The sequence below is a fragment of the Oreochromis aureus genome, linkage group 1, assembly GCF_013358895.1.
Source record: "Oreochromis aureus strain Israel breed Guangdong linkage group 1, ZZ_aureus, whole genome shotgun sequence".
NCBI classification, from domain to species: domain Eukaryota; kingdom Metazoa; phylum Chordata; class Actinopteri; order Cichliformes; family Cichlidae; genus Oreochromis; species Oreochromis aureus.
In genome coordinates, this window is record NC_052942.1 from 810744 (window position 1) to 837237 (window position 26494).

Consider the following 26494-nt stretch of genomic DNA (forward strand, 5'->3'; position numbering starts at 1 on the left):
AGCGGAGCAGGCCGATGCTGCCTTCGTCCTCATCCGCAGCAGCAGCATCAGTGCCCCTCCCTCTGCTCCATCCACCATCCTCCATCCAGGACGGCAGGACTCTTCATCGCTTATTCTCGCGTCAGGCTCTCTCTCACTCACATTCTGCTGACATATGCGCTTCGCGCCCGAGAGGCTTCGTAGTTATTCGTCGTCCGCGATGCTGTAGACGGAGAGGATGCTTTTGGAGAGCCGTGGTGATATTAGGCACGGCTGCTCGTTTGAGATCCGCAGAAGGTCGGAGCCGCTGGACGAGACTCGTCTGCACTGACAGTAACTACACGTGAGGCCGTGGACTGCAGCATATCATGTGAGTAAATACTAATACTGCAAAGCATATGGCTGCTGCACAGCGTTTCTACAGGCTGAAACACTATCATGCGCATATGGTGGCTTTTTATTGGAAGTATAGAGGTCATGCATCCTGGATTACACCTCAGCTGAAGGTGACCAAACGAATTTAGATTTGTGTGTGTGTGTGTGTGTGTGTGTGTGTGTGTGTGTGTGTGTAAATCCTAAGACATCTGCTTACAAATGCAGTTTCCCATCTGGGTTATCCATAGTTTTAAAGGCATTTTCATGATTTCACAGATTTTATTGGAGAACTTAAAAATTCCTTTGGAAAATATCAAATTTAAGAATAAAGACTTAAAGGTCCAGATTTAAACTCCTGCTCATTTTGCTGAACTAAAATTCACCAAAACGCACCAAGGCCATGACCTCTGTGTCTTCACTGTAGCAGCGTTCAGCAGGCATCACTTCATTTACTTATCAGAGGACAGTGCCATTTGTTTTGATCCAGAGTACACTGTCAGTAATGAGGGTAAAAGACACAAATGTAGCCATTAGGGCTAATTATTGGACATCCCGGTAACTGTGTATATGTTTTCAAGGGCCACAAAGGCAGATGTGTTTCCAGCCTGCTAGCAGCCTGTCTTACTCGTGTTTACATATTAACATCCAGTTTATGCTCATTTGTTAGTGAAGTGACTGCTCTCCATTCACTCGAGTAAATTTGGATGACCTGATTTTTAAGGTGAGGAGAAAAAAAAACAGCCAGCACATCTTCTGACCTGAAGGCAGCAGCTGAGGCTGGCTGTGAGCCTCTCCTGTGCTCAGGCTGCAGCAGCTCTGTTAGCTCATGTGAAATCTGTGGATTAGACTTCACTCTCCAAATAACACAACGCCAAAATGATGCAACAGGCTAGACAAAAATGGTCTAAAATTAGAAAGGTACATGCAGACGCACGGACAGCTGTTTTAATCCACAAACAGGGAAGGAGAAGAAGATTAATTCCAGCCGTTAAGCTGTTTTACTTACATAATGGAAATGCTCGGGAAAGATAAACATGTGTCTTTGGTGATACAACTAATCCATGGATATCCACTCCTGCAGTTTATTAATAATTTAAATCATTTATCGCACAAATATATCCCCTGAATTGAACCCCTTTAGGTTTCTTTACTGTTTGCTGTAGCAGGGCCAGTGGTAATAGTTTCATTATTAATCATCCAGAAACTCAAGGTAACATATTCCATAGTGGATTCATATTCAACAGACAACCACAGATGTGTTTCCAGCCCTTCAAATGCACAATCTGTTCGTTTGATGTCACACTAACCTGAATATCTTTGGGCTAAACTAAATAATAATTTTCACTTCTGATTTGAAAATTCTTCCTTTTATTTTGATATTCATCCTATAAAATGTTACAAAATATTGACATTTTCTAGAACACTTTTCCTGACTTCCTTAAACCCACTGACTGCAGACAAAATGGACAGAGCTACTGTGACATCACCCTTTGGATTGGTAGTCATCATGTTGAAGCCTAATTGTTAGTGCTTTGACAGTTGCCAGTGTTTTATCAGCTAACATCAGCAAGCTGCTCAGACCACCAGAGCCTGAGCGATTCGTCGGTGGGCTGATGTTATCAGCTGACCTATTTGTTGGTCTGTCGGTGTACACATTAATGACAAACAATGGCTCTAAATTAAAAGGTAAAGAAGAGACAGGAGGGAAACCTTTCACTCATGTTGACGTTGCATAATTTGTTCACCAGAATGACACCACAAACACAAAATCCAGCTGATCTCAGCACAGCTGGACAGGTACAGAAATAATTAAATAACTACAAATAACCAATGCTAGTTTATTTTCTGTGTGTCTGAAAGAAAGAAATAGTCATTTGCTGATATATTTGAATATTGGATTTTTAAAAGTCTTAAAAATCCTAAAATTCAGTCAGATGCCCCCAACTATAGATGGGCTGGCTGTGGATTCATCACACAGATGTCGTTAGTACTCCAAAAGGCACCAGCAGGGCAAACACGGAGACAGGTCTAATTTATTTACTTGAATTAGCACTACAGATGACCACGCCCCTAACGTTAAATGTTTACAAAGGAATTAAGGTGCATACAGTTTTTATACCAGGCTCTAAACGTGGTTATTTGTGCTGTAAGTCGGGGATTTGAACTTGGAAGTCTGTGGGGACTGACTAGTTTTTCTGGACCAGTCTCAAGTGGCTGTTAGAGGATCTGCATGATATTTTCTGCTATTTAAGTCACTGATTGTACAAACACATTGAAGTTATGAGAAATTGCAAACATCGTTTTTGTCAACTAAACAAGTTTGTTGTATAGCTGAAAGCTACACAGCTCTGTTAAAACCCTGGCCTTTACTGCGCTCTGTGTCTTTGAAACATCCTTGAGCTGCTTTTGTCCTTCACGCAGACTGCAGGATGTCCACACGCACACTGAGCACAGCAGCTCGGGTCACTGGTGACTCTGTTATAATGCCGTCGGATTCTTGTTTCATAATGTCCAAATCCAGCGGATCAGGTTTTATTCTTTGGATAATTAGAGGTTTGCACAGACTCACCGTTCAACAAAGCATCCCTTCCCCAAGTCACCCCCACACTGCCCTGCACTGTGCGCTGTGAACTCCTGTAATGCCTTAGGGTGGGTGAGGCGTGCGTGCTGAGATCAGCAGGATGGGACGGGGTGCGGTCACACTGGATGTCCAGCAGTGGGGATAGCACCACACTGATAAAGCTTTGACTCAGTCTGACTGAGACTCAGCTTCTTTTACAAACAGATGTGTTACTACAGTTGTCAGTGTCGTACATTAAAACAGCAGAGGTGCAAGGGTGCTGCTACTTTGCCTTCACATTCAAAGATCACAGGCAAAGGAATGGGTTAAAAATGAGAGCCCACATTCCACACCCACACACTAAAGACCACAATGCATTGCAGCCAGGGGTAGCAAATTGCAATTACCTACCGACATGTTAGCATCAGCACAAGAGCCTGGTGCTGATTAGTCAAATAGTTTATTACCTGCATAAACAGGAAAAAGTTAATAAGCTGCAAAACGTAGAGACGAGCGTCAGGGGTGATTTGCAGTAAGACTGAGAGGGAAGGTTTGTAATAAGGGACTGAGACCAGCTATGATGATGTGCTGGAGACACACAAAAAACAGATGAAGCTGAAGGACGGCAGTGCTGAAGACCAGGAAGGAGGAATGATTAGTTTTTGAGAGGGACGGCCCTCAGCTGAGGTCAGAGGAGAAAACCACGACTGACCAAAAGGACTCAAAGGCACGGCTCACATTTGGCAAAAAACATCTTGGTGATGTCCAAAATATTCTGCGACTAAAGCTGAACCTTTATTAGAGACACACGTGTAGACAACAAAGACACTAAGACACGGAACACGGAGGGCAACTAAATACGTGACATCCTGCCCAGGGCTCGCAAAATCTCTAGCCCGACGTCCCGGGGCTATTGTGTCTTCCAGTCGGGCTACCAAAATCTATCTCAGCCCTGCCTGTCGGGCTTTCATAGGAAGGGAAAATATGTGTCAATGCTTTTGCTTTCTTTCGCAGATGTAGCTCGGTAGTTATGTCACTGGCATCGATGAGCCACTGTCAATATGAAATCGCTTGTGTTTTACTTTGACTTTCACTTTCTGACTGTATGAACTGTGAATAGAGAGCGGCAGTACTGATTGGTGAGTGACGCTTAATTGTGCACCAGTTTGTCTGACATCGTTTTATCACTCATTAGCTTACTATTCAAACCTGACAAGTTTGAATAGTAGCAAGCTTAAACATGTGAGAGGTTGATTCGCAGCGAATCGCTGACCATTGTGTGTGTGTGTGTGTGTGTAAAAACAGATGGATTTACGCAGGTATTTTAGTTCTGCAGAGCCAAATAAGACGGGTCAGGGTGAAGAAGGGGCAGCCAAAGAAAGCCAAAGAAAGCCTACCACAAAGCAGAAAAGTTAGGACAAATCAGACCATGAGGCAAAAAGAAAGTGCAGCTTTTTGGTTTCATGGACAAAAGAATTTCCCAGAACAAACACCAATCGCAAAAAACATACTAAAAATAAACCAAGCACAACAAGAAGTCCTGAAAAATCTGTTTAGAGCAGCGTGCTATGTTGCAAAGAGTGAACTACCACTGGCAAAACGTAGCAGTCTTTGCAAACATCACAAAGCAAATGGCCTCGATCTCGGTTCCACGTACCTCTTACCTGTGACATCAGTGTCAGATTCAGGATCCGACACAGACTGATTCATGTTCTTCACAGTTCTTACAACTTCATACAAATTTCTGTTCATTAGAACCAAATATTTGAGTGGATGATTGTAATTTTTATACAGTAATTTTTGTTTTAACAATTCTTTGACTGATGTTTTGTTTCCTTTACAATATCATACATTAAAAATAAGCTCGTTTTTATTCGGGCTACTTAAATTTATTTTGGGCGCCAAAAACTGAACAGTGCCTGAAGGCCCTGCTGCCACAAGTATGCACTCCTCACTGTGGGCAGATCGATGCTTTCTTCTGCTCGGTGATATGATTGTTGGGTGTAACTGGGTACAAGAAGAAAGTATTAGTTTTTTAACAGAATACAAAGGGAGGTTTAAAAGCAGTGAGAGTAGACATACTGTTTCTGGCAATAAAAAATAAAGCAGTGGTGTTGGTCAGTAACTGCACGTGTACCTGACGTGGTGTACAGTAATCAGAGGAGCTATTTTAAACTGGATGTTGCTGTTGAACACAGTTTCTATAAGTGAGAAGGATCTTTGTTGGCAGTGTAAATGAATTTCTGCTAATGAGCTCTGTTTCTCGGTTACCTGAGGCAAGATGTTTTTTTCAGTGGAGGTGAAATGTGATGATGTCAAGAAGAGACGACGTGCAGGTTTAAGATAAGGTTTAACAGGTACTGGCTTTTCTCCCAGGCTGGATACTGTGAAAGCAAATGTGGTTTGAAAGCAGCTTTGACAGAGAGCTCAGGTTGGTGCCTGACAAGCGAGCGCATCCTTCTAACAAAGCATGACAAAACACACATTTAATCAGGATCACGCTGTTTGGGCTCATGCTGCTCTGTTTCAAAGCTTTCAAAGATCTTTTGTTTTAAATTAATGAACAACATAATTAGCAAATTATGATTTTTTCAAATAAGGATAAGCAACAGTGTTAACAGAGCATTCTCATCCCAGCACACGGACGACTGGTCACATAGCGTCGGGATGTGATGAGCTGGGATGAGAACGTGTTGGTATTAACGGTGTTAACAAAGCTATCGTGTCCAAGATTTGCAAATCAATTCACTGACTTGGATTCAGAGCTCACAGCTGTTGCTAACCCCAGACTCTCTGTTTTTAAATTGTTCTCCCAAGTCTTGGCAGTCAGGGAACAATTACAGTTACTGTATACTAACACTCATCAAAAAGGTATTCCAATTCTTTCCAAGTGCGTTTTGCCTTTCTCCAGAATGAAAGGTTAGTTTATCACCTCTGACCTCTGAGGGTTAATGAAAGTTTGAGACCGTTAACATCTTTGCTTACAGTGTTTGGTCCTTTCCTTCAACATGCTCTGTGACACCGTGTGGTTGGCTATTAGTGCCCTCAGGAATATTTCCACTTCCAAGTACTCGTTCATACGTTTTCGTGTCTGTACGGCGGGTCGAGTAAAGTCAGACTCAGACAGTTGTTACATCTGGATGTCCCTTTTTGATCGCTGTGCATTCTGCAAATTCATCATGGACCTTTGCACAGAGAGCAAACATCTGCCCAGCATCAGGTGAGGAGACCAGGAGCACAGTTTCATACTTGTCTGACTCACCACAGTCTCAGACCTGTGACTGTACTTCCCCAAAAATAAATATCACTCTGAAGGGTTGCATTTTGACGCCCTAGAGGAGATCCATGGTGGCCCTAACACAATTTAAAAGCGTCAACCAACCCAAACTTTGCCTGAAGCTCTATTTTGGCCTTCCACAGCCAAGGCTTTCCCCGAAATTTTAAGTTAAGGTTACACGCCCGAAACCTGGTTTCTACTGACCGAAAAAGCGCAACCTACTGTCCCGGACAGTAAAAAGTGATCCAATCACTAGCTATTCTGGAGTGCCCCAAGTTCCACAGTGGCCAACTGACTATCCCTCATAGAGGACAATGCCTATGCGTCCGTGGCATCGGCAAGTGTTACCTCTGACCAACGCGCTTCCTAGAACTCCCCGAGTTCCGTCCTAAAATAATAAAAATTATTCTATATTCTCTTAAACATTTCTCTGTTTTCTCTTGTCATTTCTTTATCTCTTTAACTCAGTACTGTCACTTTCAACGTTTCATTATCATTACTTCAACTTCAATTCTCATGAGATTTTCACCAAAATCAAAACAGACATTTACCGGTAATCTACTGAGTAGACTTTTAATTTCAATATCCAATTTGGCACGCTTTGGAAATAATTCAACAGGTAGTGCCTTACCTTTAATTAGGCCGGCCTTTGTCCACTCAGTTCGATCACCCGATCGTGTCTGTCCGTCTGACCCCCCTCGGACGGATTTCTCCGTCCAAAACCTCCGACAGTCCTCCCCTCAAAATCCCGGACGAGCCCCCAAAATGTTATGGGTTTCAAATATTGGGAAAGAGTACAAAACAATACAAGTCCAAAAGGGTTGGGTCAAACAATGATTTTATTCGAACACACACGCGGGGAGATAATTACTGAACACAATCAGCATGGATCTCCGCCCAAAAAGACACTTCAGATTGCTTTTGATTCATCAGGGTTAACGCCCCCTCATGCGTCTTGATGCATTCTCAATCATCCAGGAAAGTAAATCTCCAAAAGTTGAATCTGTTCATCTGGACGTAGCGTTTTGTGGGAGAAACGTTTCATCACTCATCCAAGTGACTTCTTCAGTCTCAGCTGACTGCAGGTTTCCCCAAACCTTACAATGCTGTGATTGCAGCCATTCCCCAACTCTCTGTGAATGGTACTCATGGCCATTGATCAGTGTTCTTTGATCAGTGGGTTTTGGTCAGTGATTGTTGATCAATGGTCATGGGAATTTGCATAATTATGATTAAGGAACTGACCTCACAGCCCATTGTTCCTTCAGTGGGCTGGTTTCAGTCATTATGCAAATGTACTGTTTATAAGGTTTGGGGAAACCTGCAGTCAGCTGAGACTGAAGAAGTCACTTGGATGAGTGACGAAACGTTTCTCCCACAAAATGCTACGTCCAGATGAACAGATTCAACTTTTGGAGGCCCCCTCATGCGTTTACAAAGATATAATTTGCATCTTAAGAACATTATTTGTATTTTTACAGACATGAGCAATTTTAAGAGATAAATGCAGACACCGAAGTTCCCCTTTCTGGCATCTTCTTCCAAATAAGGCGATGGTCTCCGGCCTTTGAGGTCCCCATGGACTTGTCCTCTTCTTCTGTCACCTGTTGTCAAGTAAACTGAATACATTCAGGCCTGTTTCTAGGTTATATATGTTATATGTGTGTTTTGTAAGCATGTATTGCAATTTTACCTTTTCCAGCTCAAAGCCCTTACACAATAGATTGCCTGGACGTCGTGCCACGCAAAGCTTCTGACCTTTAATTAATTTGGCTGAGCTTCAACTCTTTTAATAAGCACAGAACTGCAATGTGTGTATAAAATGGTTATAATTGCATCTGTAATAAAGGTTAATGTGAGGCCAGCATGTTTAATAACCATCTTAATGCAATATCAATGCTGTAGATTATATTGTAGCAGTAAAATGATTTCTTTAATCCCACAAGGCACATGTGCAAGGGGACATTAGGGGACTTTGGCTAAATGTAGCACATTAGCAGGTTTAGGATTTTACCCTTTTTCCAAAACTCTTTAATCTCACCTCATGCTGTATTCTGATGCTTTACAAATACTCTTGAATGGAGCAAAATATATTCTATCACACATCTACGGTTATAACCGCATTAATATCGATAGAGTCGAAATAAAAAAGTAGCTTTTAATATCACAAGGGCTGCTGCCGTGCCACAGGCTCAGCAACAACAGCGCTTTGATTATTTCCCCCAAGGCTTGCCTGGAAACTGCATCAGTGTTAATACATCTGACAGGAGAAGCAGCAGGTACAAATCAGCTACACTTCACACTCACGTCCGTCTGAGGAAATGAATACTGGAGTGATTTTTATATAACTCTTGGCCCCTACTGCTTTGAGTCATGTTCACTTAGAATTGAACTGTCTGTAGTTACAGCAGTGCACTCCTCTCTTAGTTTATGTGAGAGTACAGCATCTGTACAGTATGATGGATGGTCGAACAGTCACTCATGATCCCCCTAAAGAAGAAATATCACTCCTGTTTCGCTTAGTTGGAGCGAGACTGTAAAATGCAGTTTGAGAGAAACATGAAGGGCCTCAAACTCTGAAGTGATAATTCTCATTCAAGCCATTTTTGCATTTGGCTGCAAACTACCCCAGTGCCAGCTGGAGGTCGCAACTTAGCACAAACAGTAAAAATGCCACCAAATATAATTAATAGTAATTAATAAGCTGCATTAATACTTGACATATGTCTTCAGTTAGCAAAGTATGCGAAAAACGGCCCACAGAGCACTCGCAGAAACAATTGTGCTGTATAAATGAGCACCTTTGTTTCTAACTGAGAGTCGAGCACTGGCTGCTTGGTCGAGCATCTCACAACTATAGTTCCTGAAGCTTTTCACTGCTAGCTCGCTGTAGGCATCCAGAACGTGGTCGCAGGTTGTTGAGCTTCAGCATTACATTCGGAGCAGCGGACGCTTTTATTTTGTAGAACAGTCTTTACTCTGTTTGAACCTTTGTCCAGTAAATCAACTGTCACTCCTCAAAATTTGTACATTGATCTTATATTTGGCGCTTCCAAGTCCAATACTGGGTTTTAGTACTGTGTTACAGATAAATGTAATGCCATTACAGTAATCCATTACATCCTCAGTAAAACAGTACTCTGTGTTGGTCTGTTGCTTTCCTATATTACACAGTAATACTTCCAGACTCTGTGAGCTTTCCTGTGTAAATATTCTGAGAGGACACAGTGCTTTCATTGGAAGCAGTTTGTATGAGATAATAACTGCAACATGATGAAACCAGTAACTGAACTCATTATGTTCTTATTCAGTTCTCACTACTCTGACCAGTCATAACAAGGGCACCTTATTGCTTTTGTTACAGAGGGACAGCATCGTTTATCATGTTGCTACTGAAAATAATAAGCTTGTATAGTAGCCTATAAACATAAGCTGCTGACAGCTGAAAACCTGCCAGATACTATAAGCAGCTTTTAATTGGTTTGTTTATAAAAGCTGGACTTTAATGGAGAATTTGAAGTCTTACTGGAAGTCTTGGTTCTCACAGCAGAACAAGGTTCTGTGTGTCATCACGTCTGTGTGCTTTCTTTGCAACGGAAAAACTGAACTGCCACTGGCAATATTATCCTGTTTTATTTTTAACTGGGCGGTTAGGGTGTAGGATCATGCTATGTGGAGGTACGCAGAGTGACATATATGGGACGTGGTCTACTTTTACAAGTAAACACACAGCCGAGATCACTTAGGTGGCATTTTATGAAAGTGTGGCCCTCGGCTTGGAGATGATTTGGCAGAAAATGTGCCGCTGCCTGCATGAACGATAGCAGATGCAAAGCACTTCCTATCATGGAGACGGGAGCGTGTAGGCTGGTGCTGCTTTGGATGTATTCCTCAGTGCTGTGAGCACCCACTCACTATCGGACATCTCACTCAAATTTTCAAGTGTAGGGGGAAGCTTTACTTGTGCACCGTCTTACAGAAACAACTTGCTACAGGATTGTGCAACATAGAGGCTGTACGCTAATATAAACCGATTCATAGTAGTTCTTAAATATGGATCGTTTTAGAAAGCAGGACGCTTCAAGATGTTTTGATGGATTATCAAAAACAAAATTTCCCATGAAAAAGAAACAAGTTAAAAGAGAAAATCAACATAAATGCTGTTTTCTAGAAATACCCACGAAAACCTTATTTGGAAAGGACATGAGAAAAAAATATTAAAGCCAAACCAAGCAAGTTGTTACCAAGCAGCAACCTCTGGGGGTAAAAAACACTGTATTTAAATTATATTTATACAGCACCAAATCACAACAACAGTCACCTCAAGACACTTTACATTGTAAGGTAGACTCTACAATAATACATACAGAGAAAAACCCAACAATCATATGACCCCCTATGAGCAAGCAGTTTGGCGACAGTGGGAAGGAAAAACTCCCTTTTAACAGGAAGAAACCTCCGGCAGAACCAGGCTCAGGGAGGGGCGGGGCCATCTGCTGCGACCGGTTGGGGTGAGAGAAGGAAGTTCTCACCACTAGAAGTTCTCTAGTGGTCATTTGAGGTAAACCCCTTCTTGACTTTCACGAAGTGACGTTTTCCCCGATCCATCTGTGTACCACTATTTTACTCTGTAATACTGCAAAGGATTAACATTAGGGAGATGTTTGACTGACATGTGTCCTGAGTAGGAATGGGAATCAATAAGAATTTAGCTTTTCTGATTTCATTATCGATATCACTTATCATTTCCATTCCTTTTTGATTGTTATCAGTTCTCATTGGTTCTCCTTTAAAAGTCACCGCCATCTCTAAGCTGCATATCAAAGACATTACATTCATGCAAATTAATTGCATGCTGTGTGCCCAAATGTTTGTGCACGTTGGTGGTATTTCCAATCTTTCTTAAAATTAATGCATTACTTTACTTAATTACTCCCAGGAGAAAGTAATTCATTACACTACTCATTACATTACTTTCGTGTTCCTTCGTAAAATAATCTAAAATGCATTGTCGCATAATTACTGTTAAACAATATAAACACAAGCACAAAAGACTATCCCAATGAGGACACACATACAGTTGTTCTCTTAGTATTTATTTATGAGCACAAAGCTAAGAACACAAAGGAACAATGAAAACCAGAACAAAGAGACGTTAAAAGAAATCGCCACGGTGATTTTACTTCAGAAACATGTAGACAGGTAGAAATGGAGGCTGCAGCCTGACCGCTCAGTTTGTTACCTGTTGAAGTTCAGGGTCTGGCTGCTGGGCTGGGGTCGACATACCCTCTGGGTTCTTGGCTAGCTTAGCGTTAGCATGCAATCTGTGCAGGTACTTGCAGAGAGCCAGTGTTGTGTTAGCACCATAATGCACTTCTTTCTGTCTTGGAAGCAGTTTGTATTTTACAATCATGCTCTCGTGCTTTTGTGGAATAAAAATAAAAGTAATGTAAAAATCTACGCTGCAGACTGCGCCACACAACCCGAAATCATCATCATGTGCAAGTGGAACTGAAAAGACTGATAGGCTATTATTAGCTATTATTATTAGCATATTAGCATATATTAGCAATTCCGAGGATGAAACTACTGGGAACCGATTCTCAGTTCACATCCCTAGCTGTAGCTTGCTGTTAATTTCAGTCACTAAGTTGGCCCTTTCATTCATGTTTGTGCTGTTGGTGTCTTTTTATTAGAATTTTATAAAAAATGGTATAGCCTCCTGTGTAGTACAGCCACTTTTTCAGCAAATAGAAAATTCTTTGCCTCGCATTCAGCTTATTGATGGAGCTTGCTAACTATGCTAACAAACATTAGCTAGTTAATGCTCCATACCACCCGCACATCCAGATGTGCTCCTTCTTGGGTCCAAAAACCCCAACATGGCAGTGCCTTAAATTGTAATGTTGAGGCTTTAAAATGCTAACTTCAAAACCAAGCTGCAGAAGCAAAAAGAGGAATAATAACACTTCCTTCATAATAACACATGCTGGGGAAACTGCTCAGGAGAAGGATGCAAGAAGCAAAGCAACACACAGGAGGTGTATGCACAGAGGTCTGATTAGCAAATGAGGTACAATTGGAAACAATTATAGTGAGCTGACAATCAGGAAAGGAGGGAAAACCATCAGACAGGAAATATAAACACCAGACACATGGCTAAATTTACCTTTAAGATAAAAAGACTAAAGAATGAAGCTTGAGAAGAAGAGGAAACACTGAAACCTGTAACATACAAAAACACAACAAGACTAAATGTAAAATGTAAAAAGGCCATCACAACACCATGGCGAGGTCCATTTGAAATACAGTATTAAGTTACTCTATATAGCCAACATCCTGAAGCTATATTGTTCTTCTCTATCCCATTAGAGGCCACAGTGAACAGTCATCATGCTGTGGTTATTAGAAACAGCCAGAGCCAACGAGGCTGATAGACTGTCACATTTCTACTGCAGCACCTACTCTGCTTCAGTTAATCTTTCTGTATTAGTGCATGCTGCTCAGCCAGATCAGAAGCATGAGCCACAGAGGCCCACACTACATTTGGGCTGCATTTGTTTCCATGATAACAGTGTGAGTGATGTGTGGGCACAGAAGTGGCCTTACAGGAGATTGTCCTCAGAGACGTTATTAAGTACAAATAAGGGTGAGAGGTGTGAAGCGGTTAATAGGCTTCTCAGACATGCAGAACATTTATATTACTTGGCTGGAGTGGAAGTGTTTCGTCACACACAGAGGCAGCAGGGAAGAATGATGGGTAATGGCTACAGGATGTTTGTTTCACACACACACATACATATATAGAGAGGAAGAGAACAGGTGCACAGGCTTAAACACACACGACTGGTAGAGTCATATATCAGAGATGGTTACTAGATTTTTAAAGGAATTTTTCGAGGCAGGTCACTGGTGTTGATAGAGGATGTGGCTCTGAATGCTTTTCTAGTTTATTGTTTGGACTAACCAAGATATCTGAAACTAGCATACAGTGGTGTTAAAAAATGTTTGCCCCCTTCGTGAGTTACTATTTTTTTTGTAAATGTTTCAGATCATCAAAGAAATTGAAATACTAGAATAAGATAAGTCATGTAAAGCCATATAATGGCCCATCAAGGACTCATTTTAACCCTCGTCTCACATCTTCCCCTTAGCCTGTGCTAAGGCTAACCAAAGATCTGTAGCTAGCCATGAGGTGATTATTGAAGGTCAGCAAGCTGAACCTTTGTCTCTGTTTTATGTTATGTCTGAAGTTATGCTGTAAATTTTTGTTTAATTTAACAATACAGTAGAAACAGTTTTATACATCAACTAGCTAGTTAGCTTACTGCTAACTTCTAACTCCATTTGACATCATAAACCTTTTTCATAAACTCCTGGACATTCGATTTTATTGTAAAGCCTGGACTATACTCTTTTGCGGACACAGACAATGATAGCTGGAGATCCGACGGCCGAATCATTCCTGATATACATCTTTGAGGCATCCAAGCAGATTCTAGTGGAGTCACGGACGTGGAAAGTATAAAACCCACTCGACACGTCGCAGAACAGCCACACTTATAATTATTGGGAGCTAAAATCTAAAATGTTGTTTATTCTAAATGGTACTTTGGTGCTTGTTTTTCTAATAGGAATGAGAACTCAGAATCAGATATAGCTAGTGATATCAAAATTAACAGAAGCATTAACATTATTTACAGATAAGGAAAGGTTAAACTTGGAGCAGCTGGGGTCTGTTTTTTCTGTTGGAAACACTTTTAAAATGTTGAGTCATTCAAATTAAAACGTGGCCAAAGTTAAAAAATAAGGATATTAGTGAAAACAGAGAACCGCCCCACCCCGCCCCGCCACAGCTGTTAAAAATCTTTTGTATATGAGACACAGCCAATCAGAAGAAAGCTTAAAAGCCCTAAAGCAGTATGTTTCAGGTAGTGGATAAACTGAGGGCTGCACCAAGGCCAGTATGAGATATAATGTGACTAATTTGAACAGTGAATCAAGCAATCCTGCACAAGAATAATTACACAACTGGTCTCCTTCAACTATAAAATCATTGGAAAGTTCTCGCACAGGCTGGTGTGACCCCACTTTATCGTTCTTATGTCTCCTCAATGTTCAGATGATTATAATGTGATAATAGTTAGATAAACAGAAGAGATAACGATAGCTGGGGTTAGTGTTAGGCTCGTCTGTACCATCAGTGGTCCTGATGTGTTTGCTGATGGTTGTGACTGTTGTGACATATACAGAAACCTAAGTTTGAGCACAATTTCCCTTTGAGCTCCACATGTTAGAGATGAGAAATAGAAAAACACATAAGAAGCGTAGCGGCACTGTTAGCTTGCATCAGAAAGGTTGTGGGTTTGAATCCGCCATCTGGCCGGGTCGTATACGTTTGCTTGTTCTGTCCGGACACTCTGGCTTCCTCCACAGAACAAAGACATATACTCACCTCTATCCCAGCTGGGATCATCCCCCCTCCACAACCCTCAGTTAGATAATAGCACTTAATCCATTCAGATTTATTTAGCAACCTCCTTGAGGGCGCCCGACCCACCGCAGGATTCTACTGCTAAGGACTTAATTCTGTGCAGGACCCAGGTCGAGAGCAGAGTATAAGATGAGGGTCGATATTGGCCTGTCCCTACTTTACCTTGATGCAGCGCTGCCATTGCACTGAAAGGAAAAAAGGAAATGCGTAAGAAGTTTGCCTCGACACAGTCTGGAGGTACACCAGGCTACAAATTCACTGCGAGGTTTCAACTTTAACAATACCTGTCTGTTCCCCCAAATTTGGGATAAACAGATGACAGACTTCTCAGCTGTGTAATTCAATCAGTTAGAGATGTTCAGCAGTCTGAGGAGCTTGGAAAGAAACGGATGACCTGGATCACTGAGAACATACACAGATGTTCAGCAGTGTTAATTAAATAAAAGACTAAAAACAGTTTTTTGGACAGTTTCCTTCACAGCTGCATGCTGAGTGTGAGCAAACAAAGCTCTCAGAGGCTCACAGTTATTCAGCCAGGATTATTAAACTGTTCGAATACCTGTGGTGAGTTCAATTAAAGACTTGAAATTCAGAAAGCGTTGCAGTTCAGATGTTTATAGATTTATTTTGGTAGATTTCATGTCAATAAAATATGTGCACAGTTGCGGATCTCTTGGAAATCAAAGAGCCTACATTCTCCCTTATTCATACTGAAAATGATATAAAACAAGAATAGAAATATGATCTTTGATTGTTCTTTCAGCACCAGTTGGTTCATTAAAATGCAATGCTCATGATGCCCCTGCTCTGGTGCCTTTACATTCAGTTCCACTCTGCTTGCTTGATCAGCAGCTGAGCAAATGCAGATTGTTCACAGATTTGACATTATGTGAAAAGCTGGAGCACATGTGTTTACTCAGTAGACATGACACTAGCTGTTAGTTTGCTCCTGACTACGACTTGAACGGCCTTTGTCTCTAACGTGTCGATGGATTATCTCTGACCCAGCGTGCATCCTTATAACATTAAGGCATGTCATCTTCTCCTCGAGTGCTCCCCCCACCCCCAGCCTCACTAACCTTCCCTTTCCAGCAGGGAAAGGACCCATTAATAGCAAGTGTCAGCTCCTTCACGTTTTCAAGGTTGAGGAGCATCTTTTGTGCTAAATATAGATTCTCCTGGCCGAACCGCCTACATGGTTATTATGCTGCTGATGCTCTGTCACTGGCTTTTACCTCCTATACTGTGTAATGCTGCTTGCATGCTAGCGTGCAATGCGAGCCTCCCCTCCCTCTCACAGAAATGCTGCAATGCGTCTCCCTCAGCCAAGACTGGGTCAGTGTAACTCAGCAGCAGGAGCCACTGAAGCGTACCCATAGCAACAGCCAGTAAGACTTGTGGCTGTGGATGGTTTTTTTGGCAATATTGTTGTGATTGTACATGAGAAAGATGTAGGATTGAACCCCCACCCCTCTGTCATCAGGGCTTTAGTTAGTGGCAGTGAAGAAAAAACCCAATGTGGAAAACAGAGGGCGGGGCTGAGGATGTTAAGGATTGTTGCTGCAAATGTTGAAGGAATTTATATTATCACCAGCACTTTGCTCCATTCTGACACATTTCACTCAGTTTTGTCGCAGTGTTTGATGCAGATGTGTTTTAAAGTCTTTCATCTCTTCATCTTCCAACTTTTAGCCTGTTGATGGGACACAACAGATAAACACTGCCCACTGATATCACCTAATGCCATTTCATTTGGAGATATTAGTAAAGAAGGTTGATATTGACTCTATATTCATCCAATACTTTGATGTATGAGCCTGTATGTTCACGACCAATTACATTTCCAGCAGTCTCAGCTGATATACACATAGCTGTGTTAGGAAATGCTAACGTGCTAACACGACAGCATGTTAGCATATCTGGGTTTGAGAACAAACTCTGAGAAAAGCCTTCTGCTACTCTCAGCTGTACACTGACTTCATTTACAGAACTATAAACTGTTCTCTAACTTTCACTCTTTTTACTTGTTTTATGTTTAAAGATTCTGTTTGATACGTGTGTAAATGCTCTGATGTCGATAGTGAGATTTCAGAAGTAAAAATCCCAAACATATTCTCCATAGAGACTTTGATTATGAGCTACAGTATAATGATGTAACTGTCCAACATTTCTTTGGGCTATGACTTGTCCTTGGTTTAACAAAAATTGTTTTTATTAGCAGTTTCATGGAAAAGAACTAGTCTACTGACAAAAACTGAAACAGCAATATCTGTGATTGGTGGAGGCTGCTGTAACCACAGAGGTGGTGATGAATGTGAGGTTACATGCTGAGAGTGAAGCTTCAGAAACCACAAGAGCAGTGACTGCACTCAGGAACGAAGCACCATGCCATATCTGTAACTCGGCTCTTCTTTACACATCAAATCTGTTTATGGTCACAATTCACCTCATAGCTGGTTATCCTTGTTGGAGGATGGTCTGGAATGTCAGTGGAGTAAATGAATGTGAGCTCTGGAAGCAGAATGCTTAAAAAAGCTCTGATGTGACTTGTATAGTTTATGTAAAGCACTTTGAACTGCATTGTCATTGAAATGCTCTTAAATCTTAACTTGCATTGCCATGCTTATCATCCAACGTTACGGATGCTCTACAGCCCTGATATTTACTTGACAGAGGAACATGTGAGACTCTGCACTTGTATTCTACCAGAAATTCTTTTTGCCAATCGGTTTGGCTTTAATCAGCTGATGGTTTGCGTCTTGTTCCTGCCTGGTCATCAGAAGACCTTTTAAGTTTTTATGTATCTGTTCCTGCAGGCCAGCGAATTCTCCAGTATCAGAGTGATGTCCTCCAGACGGTTGTGTTGGTGAACCCATCAGAGGAAACTGCTGTTTCAGAGGTGAGTCACATTCAGAGAGCATACAGGAAACGAGTGCGTGGCGATGATGAAACTGTTTGGTTCCTATTTGGAAAAGTTTTTTTAATTTAAGTCACACTGAGGAGTTCTGGGCCAAAGTGTTCAATGTGATCTGAACTCAGTTTATCTTATGAAGACCGTAGCAATACCTGCTGTTCACCAGGGATCCCAGAGTTGGAGGTCCATGCCTGTCCCAGGCTTCTCTGATTAGCATCAGTACACTTTGTCAGCTGAAGGCCCACAGTGTGAGTCACAGACAGTGTTTTCATATTCTGTGTTATCTTTGACTGCAGATAACAACTTTCATACTATTTTTGTTTACACAGGTCGACCTCATAGCTTTAATTAGTCACTATAAACATTTAATTAGTCCTTGACGAGTAACTTGCATCTGTAGATCAATGTGAAACTACTGCCAAGTCTACATCTATAGGACTGAAACACCTGGTCCCTCAAGCTGCCCAAGAAACTCACCGTTTTGTGTGTTTATTCTCCTTTTAATCATTTTCCTTAAGGCTACAGCATCTCAGCTTCTCAGCTACTTATGACTAAATCGAGACTTTAAATGTGCCTAAAACGGGTCCTGTTTGTTGCAGAAATAGAAAATACTTTTTCAAACATTCTATTTTGGGTATTAAGTGACAGGCGCTCATTTTTAGACTGCTACATTTAGATTTGTAAAAAGGAGCAGGAGTTTTTGCAGCCTGACTCACCTTTTTTTTCTTAAACTCATTTTGTTAGAGCAACTATTTTGATTGGACATATTTAGCGTTCCATTCATCACTCACAGGACAAACTGCAGCTATTTTACTCATTTCCAGCTCCATGTAGGCTACTCTGTTCTACATTTTAGCAGCTTTGCATGATGACTTGTTAGCTTCATAGACAAAACAGGAATAATATTGAATAATATTTATATCCATTATTCACAAAAAGAAAAATATCCATTTATTAAGAACATAATAAATGGTGGCCCCTCTGGTGTTGGCCAGAGGGGCCGATGGCAACCTCGCCTCTGTCAGTCTGCCCCAGGGCAGCTGTGGCTACAACCGTAGCTTGCCTCCACCAGTGTATGAATGTGAGCGTGAATGAATAATGGCATTGTAAAGCGCTTTGGGTGCCTTGAAAAGCGCTATATAAATCCAATCCATTATTATTATTATTAGTATTATCATTATTATAAAGAACATTTAATTATTTTGTAATCATCCTGCCTGAATTGCTTAACAAACATCTGTAAAGCATTTTTCTTTCATTTGCTTATCAGCAGCAGTTGGCCCTGGTAGTCCAGGAGCACAGCAGTCATCTGGCTATGCTTTACTTATGAAAGAAAGAGAAAACAAGGAGCCTTTTGTGCACAAATAGACTGTGTTTCTGGTACAGGCTGGGCTGTGTTGCACCCTTTCAGTTCATCCTAAAGCTGCCGTTTTAGGTCATCTCCCTTTAAGACTAGCTTTCCTTTTTCCCCGTGTCTGATTGGCTGCTTTTCACAAACAGAAAGTTGGAATTGCAGGTTCACGTGGGATAAAATGATGCTTTAGGTGTTTGGATGTCTTTGAATCAGTCCACCACACGTTTGGGTACTGAAACATTTTTCATCATCCTTATGCTGCCATTTGACTATTTTGTTTGTATTTCTGGTAGATTATTGATGATATAGTATTCTAAATATATCAGTTGTTGTTAAAGTTGTATTACTATCCTCTGCCTAGACTCGCTCACTGATCACCGACTCTGCTGCAAATAAGTTGCTGATCCTGAGCGGCCAGAGCTCTGAGCAAGGCGGTGACATCCAACTGCAAAGTGGAGCCTTCACCTGGCAACATTTCTCCGACATCATCTCCAACCCTGAAGTGAATACTTTATTTCAGTGTATGTGTGTATAGGTCAACGTGGAACTATAAAAATGATTTTGGGTCATGTTTCCCTCTTCCTGTGTTTGATTGAAGGTGACTGAAGTCCTGTCCAGGGCCTCTTCTGAGCAACCGTTGAAGCTTACCGTTTCCTGTCAGGGAGAAGGGGGCTGGAGCTCCCTGGGCCAAAGCCAGGAGCAGCAGTCACTCCTAAATCTTCTGGAATACCGCCTGAACCCCGAACCCCACCTCCCCAACATGGACGGAGTCACAGAGTTTACAGAGTATGTTGCAGAGACAGTGGATGTGCCGTCACCCTTTGACCTTCTGGAGCCCCCAACCTCCGGTGGGTTTCTGAAGCTGTCCAAACCCTGCTGCTACATCTTCCCTGGAGGCAGGGGAGACTCTGCTCTGTTTGCCGTCAATGGATTCAACATCCTGGTGGATGGTGGGTCTGAGCGGAAGTCCTGCTTCTGGAAGCTGGTTCGGCACCTGGACAGGATCGACTCTGTCCTGCTTACCCATATTGGCGCAGATAACCTCCCTGGCATCAATGGGCTGTTCCAGCGAAAGATTGCTGAGCAGGAGGAAGAGAGGAACCAAGACTCTGGCTCCAGCAGCAGCGGTGACTGGATGAAGAACCTTATTTCCCCCGAGCTCGGGATTGTGTTTTTCAATGTCCCGGAGAAGCTGCGGATGCCCGAGTCCACCCTTAAGGTAAAGCGAAGCATTGAGGAAGCATCTCTGACACTGCAGTACCTCAACAAGCTTGGCATCACACCAGAGCCTCTTCATAGGGTAGTAAGCAACACGACTGAACCTATCACACTGTTCCACAAGCTTGGTGTGGGAAAGTTAGACATGTATGTTCTAAACCCTGTAAAAGAAAGCAAAGAGATGCAGTTTCTAATGCAGAAATGGGCCGGAAACAGCAAGGCCAAGACAGGGATCATGATGCCGAACGGAAAAGAAGGAGAAATATCGGTCCCCTATTTAACGTCAGTCACAGCTCTCATCGTGTGGATTCCTCATCGTCCGACAGAAAAGATAGTCCGTGTGCTTTTCCCAGGAAATGCACCACAGAATAAAATATTTGAAGGCCTAGAGAAACTAAAGCACCTGGACTTTCTGCGATACCCAGTGGCTACACAAAAAGACATATCATCCGGCGCACCACCTCCCATCATAAAACAAACCAAAATAAGATCAAGAACTGATAGCAAAGAGAGTCTGAAATCTTCGCCCAAACCACATTTGAAAACAACTAAGAAAGAAGCCAGTGGACCGGAGGAAGAGTCAAAGAGCGATACCGGCAAAGAAAATAAGGCTGAAAAGAAGGAAGAGAAGAAACCCAAAAGTGAAAGTCTAAAAGCCACCAAGCAACAGAAAAACAGTGAAGTAGCCCCTGGAGTTAAGAAGATGGAAAAAAAGAAAATATCAAAGGAGAAAGCTGCCAAGCAAGAGAAAGCATCAAAGATGGATGAGAAAAAAGACAAAGAGAAAAAAGAAATGAAGAAAGAGAAACGCGAGGTAAAGAAAGACGAGAACATACGAAAGGAGGAGAAGAAAGAAAGCAAAGCCAAGGAGGACAAAAAGAAAGATCCAAGTAAACCTGAACTGAGAAAAATCACAAAACCAGACCTGAAACCTTTAACCCCTGAGGTGAGGAAAACTTTGCACAAGGCCAAGACTCAGACTAAACCTAAAAGCGACAAAAATAAAGCAGTGAAGGAGGAAGCGAATGAGAAAAAACCAGTTTCAAAGAATGTGCCTGAAGAGGTTGAGGCAGCAGCTCTGGCTGACAGGTCCATTGTGTCCTCACCCGAAGACCTCACTGAGGACTTTGAGGCATTGAAACAAGAGGAGCTGTCCAAACACAAGACAGAACTAATCCAGAACGATGTCATGCCTGAGCTAACAGTGCTCTCTGACGCTAAAGTTTCTTCCTTAGTTTTCCCTGAGGAAAAGGTCACAGCCTCAACCACTGAGACAAAGTCTGCTTCGCCCAAATCTCCAGTCAAACAGGAAGAACAGGTGGTGGCGGCTACTCAAAAGAAGAACGACGGCAATGATGGTCCCAATAAAAAGTACGAAGAGGAGAAAATGGAAAAATATGATAAATACTCCATAAAAGATGATGTAAAAGATAGATCGAAGAAGAGCGAGAGCTCAGAGGAAGAGGGCGATGTAATCGAGAAAGCTGAACTTGAAGGGACAGAAGACGATGAGGTCCTGAAGTATAAAACCGAGGAGGTGAAAAAGGAAAAAGCAAAGGAGTGGGACACCAAGCCATCGGAGCAAAAACCTTTACCAACTGCACAGGCAATAACAGCCTCTGCCTCAGAGCAGTTCTCTTTTATCCAAGATGAAACCATACCCGGATACTCTGAGACTGAACAGACCATCTCTGATGAGGAGATCCACGAGGATACCGAGGACAGGATTCCACAGCTGCGCTATGATGTGGGCTCTTATGACATCTCTGTTCCTGACGTTCCCGGCACCTTTGATTCGATGCATGGTATAAAGGAGCTGAAGAGCTCCGCTATATCTGACGTTGCCGATGTCAAACACAAAGCCTTTATGGGAGGTCCCGAACCAGAGCTTGCGCCTTACCCCACCATCATTGCTGCTCCTCTTGCTGAAGAGGAGCACATCTCCTCAGCCACATCCATCACAGAATATGACAAACTGTCATCCTTTGCCACATCTGTAGCTGAAGACCAGTCCGTTGCCTCCGTGACAGCGCCCCAGACTGAGGAGGCTGGGCGGAACTCTCTCATGCTGGATACCATCAACAGCATCCCCTCACGTGCAGAGGCTGCCCAAGGGAAGGACTATCTCCACTCAGCAGGAACCATCTCACCCACCTCCTCTCTAGAGGATGACAAGTGTTTTAAGTCTCCTTCCTCTGATGAGTACCAGCCCCACATCCCTGAGATTGAGGGTGAGGGGAATGTCCCATCAGTCCAGGATGAAGAAGATGATGATGAGGACGAGGATGAAGACCAGACCCCAAACGTTGACATCCCTCTTGGTAAACTTCAAGAGGGCTACGAACATGCAGCCTCTATGATGCTCCAGGAGAAGGAGAAATCGCCCTCGTCCACTTTTTCTCCTTCTCCATTCTCCACTACACAGTACTCACCCTCACAGTCTATCAAAGAAAACCTCTTCACTGCAGAGGGATTTAAGACTGGTGTTGAAATAAAGCCTGTATCACCCCCTCCTTCATCATTCTCCCCAGGGCTAGAGTCCCACTCCAGGCAGGAGAGTGAGGAAAGATGCCTCAGTCCGGACGATAGCACCATGAAACTTGCATCGCCCACACAGTCTGTGCCTACCAGCAGCGGCTACTCTCCGACAGAGGAGAAGCCCTTTAGGACAGAAGACAGAGACGAGGCAGTGACCAGCACGAAAGCTGACATCCAGAAAACAGAGAAATCAGTCACCATCTCAGACAATACCTCCTTCATTGGTGTGTCAGGTGACAAGACCATGTTTGAAGCATCTGAAGAATCTGATGACGATGATGATGACGATTATTATGCCAAAAAGGATCTACAGCCTACAGTTAAGGCAAAGCTTATGGAGGCCAAAGAGGGTTGCTTCTTGGATGATGACTTTAGCTTTGAAGCAAAATCTGCAGGAACTCAAAAGGAAGTTGTGAGCTCAGGCAAAACGAATGTGGCCTTTAGCACAGAGGAGAAACCCAAACCTCACGTGACGTATTCGGACAAAGATGAAAAAGATGATGACTTTCCAGTTAGGGTAGGGTCTCAGCCCGTTTTGAGTGATCGTGCCGAAGCTGACATTACAAAAGACAGCGCAGAAAAAACAGACATCATTATTAAAGAGCCTGAGAAAAGTGTTCAGTTCAATCTGTATGAGTTTCCCGAGAAGGAGGGTAAAGTAAAGGCCTCGTATGTAAGACAAGACACTCCCTATGTGCACGGCAAAACGTTCTCTTATAGTGACATTTACGACAGCAAGACAAGCTCAATTGACTCTGACTCATTTCGCCAGGAGTCCTTAGAGGTCCTTAAAGTGGAGAAAGACGTAGCAAAGGACAGCGTGGATCTGCTGAAACATGAGCCGCCCTTCACAGTCAGGGATAAGATGTCAGAAAACGAGGGATTTGCTGTTTCTTATGGAAAAGAGTCCTCATCGTGGCTAGACTCCAAGAGCACTCCAGCTACGGCTCAATTTGAGAAAGAGGTGAAAGAAAAGGAGACATTCGAACACAGTGAAAGTAGTCGATTCCCTTCAGTGGCTGACAGACCCGAGGCATGGACCACTTCTTTGTCATCAGAAAAAGACGTCAGAGTCCCGACTGATAGCACCGAGGCCTCAGCGTTGGGTGTAGACAAGCTAGCTGCCTCGGCCTACAACGAGAAAGGTGCGTGCTTGGAGATTGATATGCGAAAGCTAACGGCAAGAGACGAGGAGGACTATGATGATGATATTGTTGATGACGACGAAGAAGAGGAAGATGATGAAGAGGAGGAGGAAGAGGATGAAGGTGCTGTTGATTCTGATATGGAGAAAGGTGCCAAAGAGAAATCTGAAAAGGAAGTGAAAAGTCCAGTCAGTGAAACGCTTGGCCAAGACAAGCCTGAGTTCATGGTTTCTATGGCTGGATATGGTTACAGCGGTCAGGGGAAGCCGGTTATTACAGAAAGCAGCTCTAGCTCCCTCGCAACGGTCGAAGATAAAGCCAAGACCGACTCGTCATCGGTAAGTGGAAAACCACTGGATTTAGGAGCTGCAGGTTTCTCTAGCTACTCATCGGGATTTGAATACAGCAGCGGAAGTGACGAGAAGGAGTCATTTGTGTCCAGTCAAAGCTCAGACAAAGCAAGAGACAACTTCACCTTGAAATCAACAGACGGCAACTATTACCAGAACGACAGAGCCGATTCTGATTTTGAGAAACAAAAGACACCAGATCTTCTAAGTAAGAGATCGCTGGACACAAGCTTCCAGTACACCACAACCACCGCTGCCCCTGGGTTCTCCTCCTCTTCGGCGTACAGCTACTCCTCCTCCACCTCGGGGTCTCTGTCCACCAGCCGTCAGTTCGGAGAGGAGTTGGAGACACCTGCCTCAGCCGAGCCTCTCTTTGAGTACTCCTCCTTCAAAGATGAACACTCACCCGTTACGGATTCTCCATTCTCCAGCTCTGCTGTCGCAAAAGATGACTATTTAGAAGTGACTGAGAAAGAAATTACGGCTACGAGCACAGCTGAGACTACCTCCGGTTTGGCCCGCTTCTCACCTTTCAGTCCTTTTGAAGAGGTTAAATCCTTCCCCTCCCTCTCGTCCAGTACCCTTACTGATGACAAGAAGGAGCACACGACTTCATTAGGTTCATTAGGTGGACTAACAGATAAAGTCTCTCAGCCCGAGTGTTTCTCTAAGCCTGAGTGGTCTGAAGGGTCCCAGCTGGACACAGCTGTTGGATTTGGGGCCACAGCAGCGTTGCCATTCTCTCAACTTTCAGATTTCTCCAAGGACAAGGAGGCAGCTAGTGCTGCTCTGTTTGGCGTCACGTCCTCGCCTCGGCCAGACATAGAAGGCAAACATTACTTTGAGGAGACCGAAAGCAGCGAAGAAGAGGACGAGGAAGCGTATATGCGTGAGATGACTCGGAGGTCTCCTTCTAGTGGCCTGGCTAGTAGCCTTTTATTTTCTGACAAGCCTGTTGCTCCACCCATCGCTGAAAAGCCAGGAGATGTGCTTCCAGATGTTCTTGGCTCCTACACTCCCTCAACGCTTCAGACCAGCAAGCCAGACACAGTGAACGGGCCCACGGAGGTCAGCACGAGTTCCATGCTCCCACCTGCAGCAGCAGTAACTGGTGCAGCTTTAGGCTCAGCCAAGCTGGTGTCACATGAGGGAGCGGCAGGTTATGTAAGGAGCTCCTATGAGTGGGAAATCCCAAAATCCCAGATGGGAATGGTGCCAGGAGACTCCCCCCCTCATTACCGCCACGATGATGAGTTTGAAGAGGAGTGCGAGATGGAGCCAGAGCATCCTGCCCGCCCGCTCTCACTCTCCTCAACTGATCAGCCGTTCCGTTCACCGTTCTACGGGGAGGAGTGCAGCCGGGGAGGGCATGACGACGAGGATGACTATGACGACAGCGATCGGGATGCACCCATAGGAGCCACCTCCTCTTATACCAGCCGCTCCTCTCCAGGATATTCATCTTCTGAGTACAGGCAACGCAAAGAAGACCTCTCACCTTCCTTCATCAACCCCTGCATGCGGCAACTCTCCAGCGACGAGGACGATGAGGAGCAAGGCCGCAGAAGTGATCAGTCGCAGGAGGGTGACGAGCACGACCTCTCAGTCAAGAGAAGGGCTCACAAGCACGCCCATCAAAACCAATCCCACAGCAGGGACAGCAGTTCTCTGCACCAAACTGGCGGGATGTCAGCAGGATTAGGCTTGGCCACAGAGGACACTCCACCCACCTCGGTCAGCGAGTCTCTGGCCTCCCAGTCAGATTCTGATGCACCCCCGGGCACTGAAGAATACCCTTCAGCTACTGGTGAAGGCAACATGGACTCAGATGAGGATGCTGACTACATGCCAGTCGATAAAGCTGCCCTAGGAGGAGGCAGCCACCACTTTACCTCCAGAAGGAACCACGATCCTCCTCCTGCTCCCCTCATGGATCCTTCCCCACACCCCCCACGGCCAGACGTTTGCATGGTGGATCCCGACTCTTTAGACAACGGCTCCCTGAAGAAAGAGCCAAAAACTAAGAGCTTAAAGAAGACTGCAGGCAAAACCAAATCAGGATCACCAGCTAGGCGCAAGCGGTCTCCTATGCCTGTCAAACAGACGCAGTCTCCTCGTAGTGCTTCGCTGAAAAAGAAGGAGGCCGACAAGAGCTCGCGGATGTCTCGTCTTTCAGATGGACAGGGCTCCAAAGATGACGACCTGTCCAGGTCAAGCTACAACCCTGGCAAAGGGCTGACTAATGGTGTCAAAAGCAGTTCAGGTGAGCAAATGTCATTGAAAACATAAC

At 43.6% G+C, this 26494-nt stretch overlaps 1 protein-coding gene across 2 annotated transcripts in view; it reads left to right on the plus strand.

Annotated features, from left to right (window-relative positions):
- The first annotated feature begins 305 nt into the window (after positions 1–305).
- Positions 306–26494, plus strand: part of map1aa (microtubule-associated protein 1Aa) — a 30058-nt gene continuing 3869 nt past the window's right edge. Inside the window, exons 1-4 of one of the 2 annotated variants that reach the window (XM_039617454.1) lie at positions 306–349; positions 17502–17584; positions 19315–19455; positions 19552–26467. In XM_039617454.1, the coding sequence (XP_039473388.1) occupies positions 19714–26467 (6754 nt within the window). In that variant the 5' untranslated portion in view covers positions 306–349; positions 17502–17584; positions 19315–19455; positions 19552–19713. Of the gene's footprint in view, positions 350–12932; positions 12952–17501; positions 17585–19314; positions 19456–19551; positions 26468–26494 lie in introns of those variants that run through there. The other variant, XM_039617418.1, reaches the window with a different exon arrangement.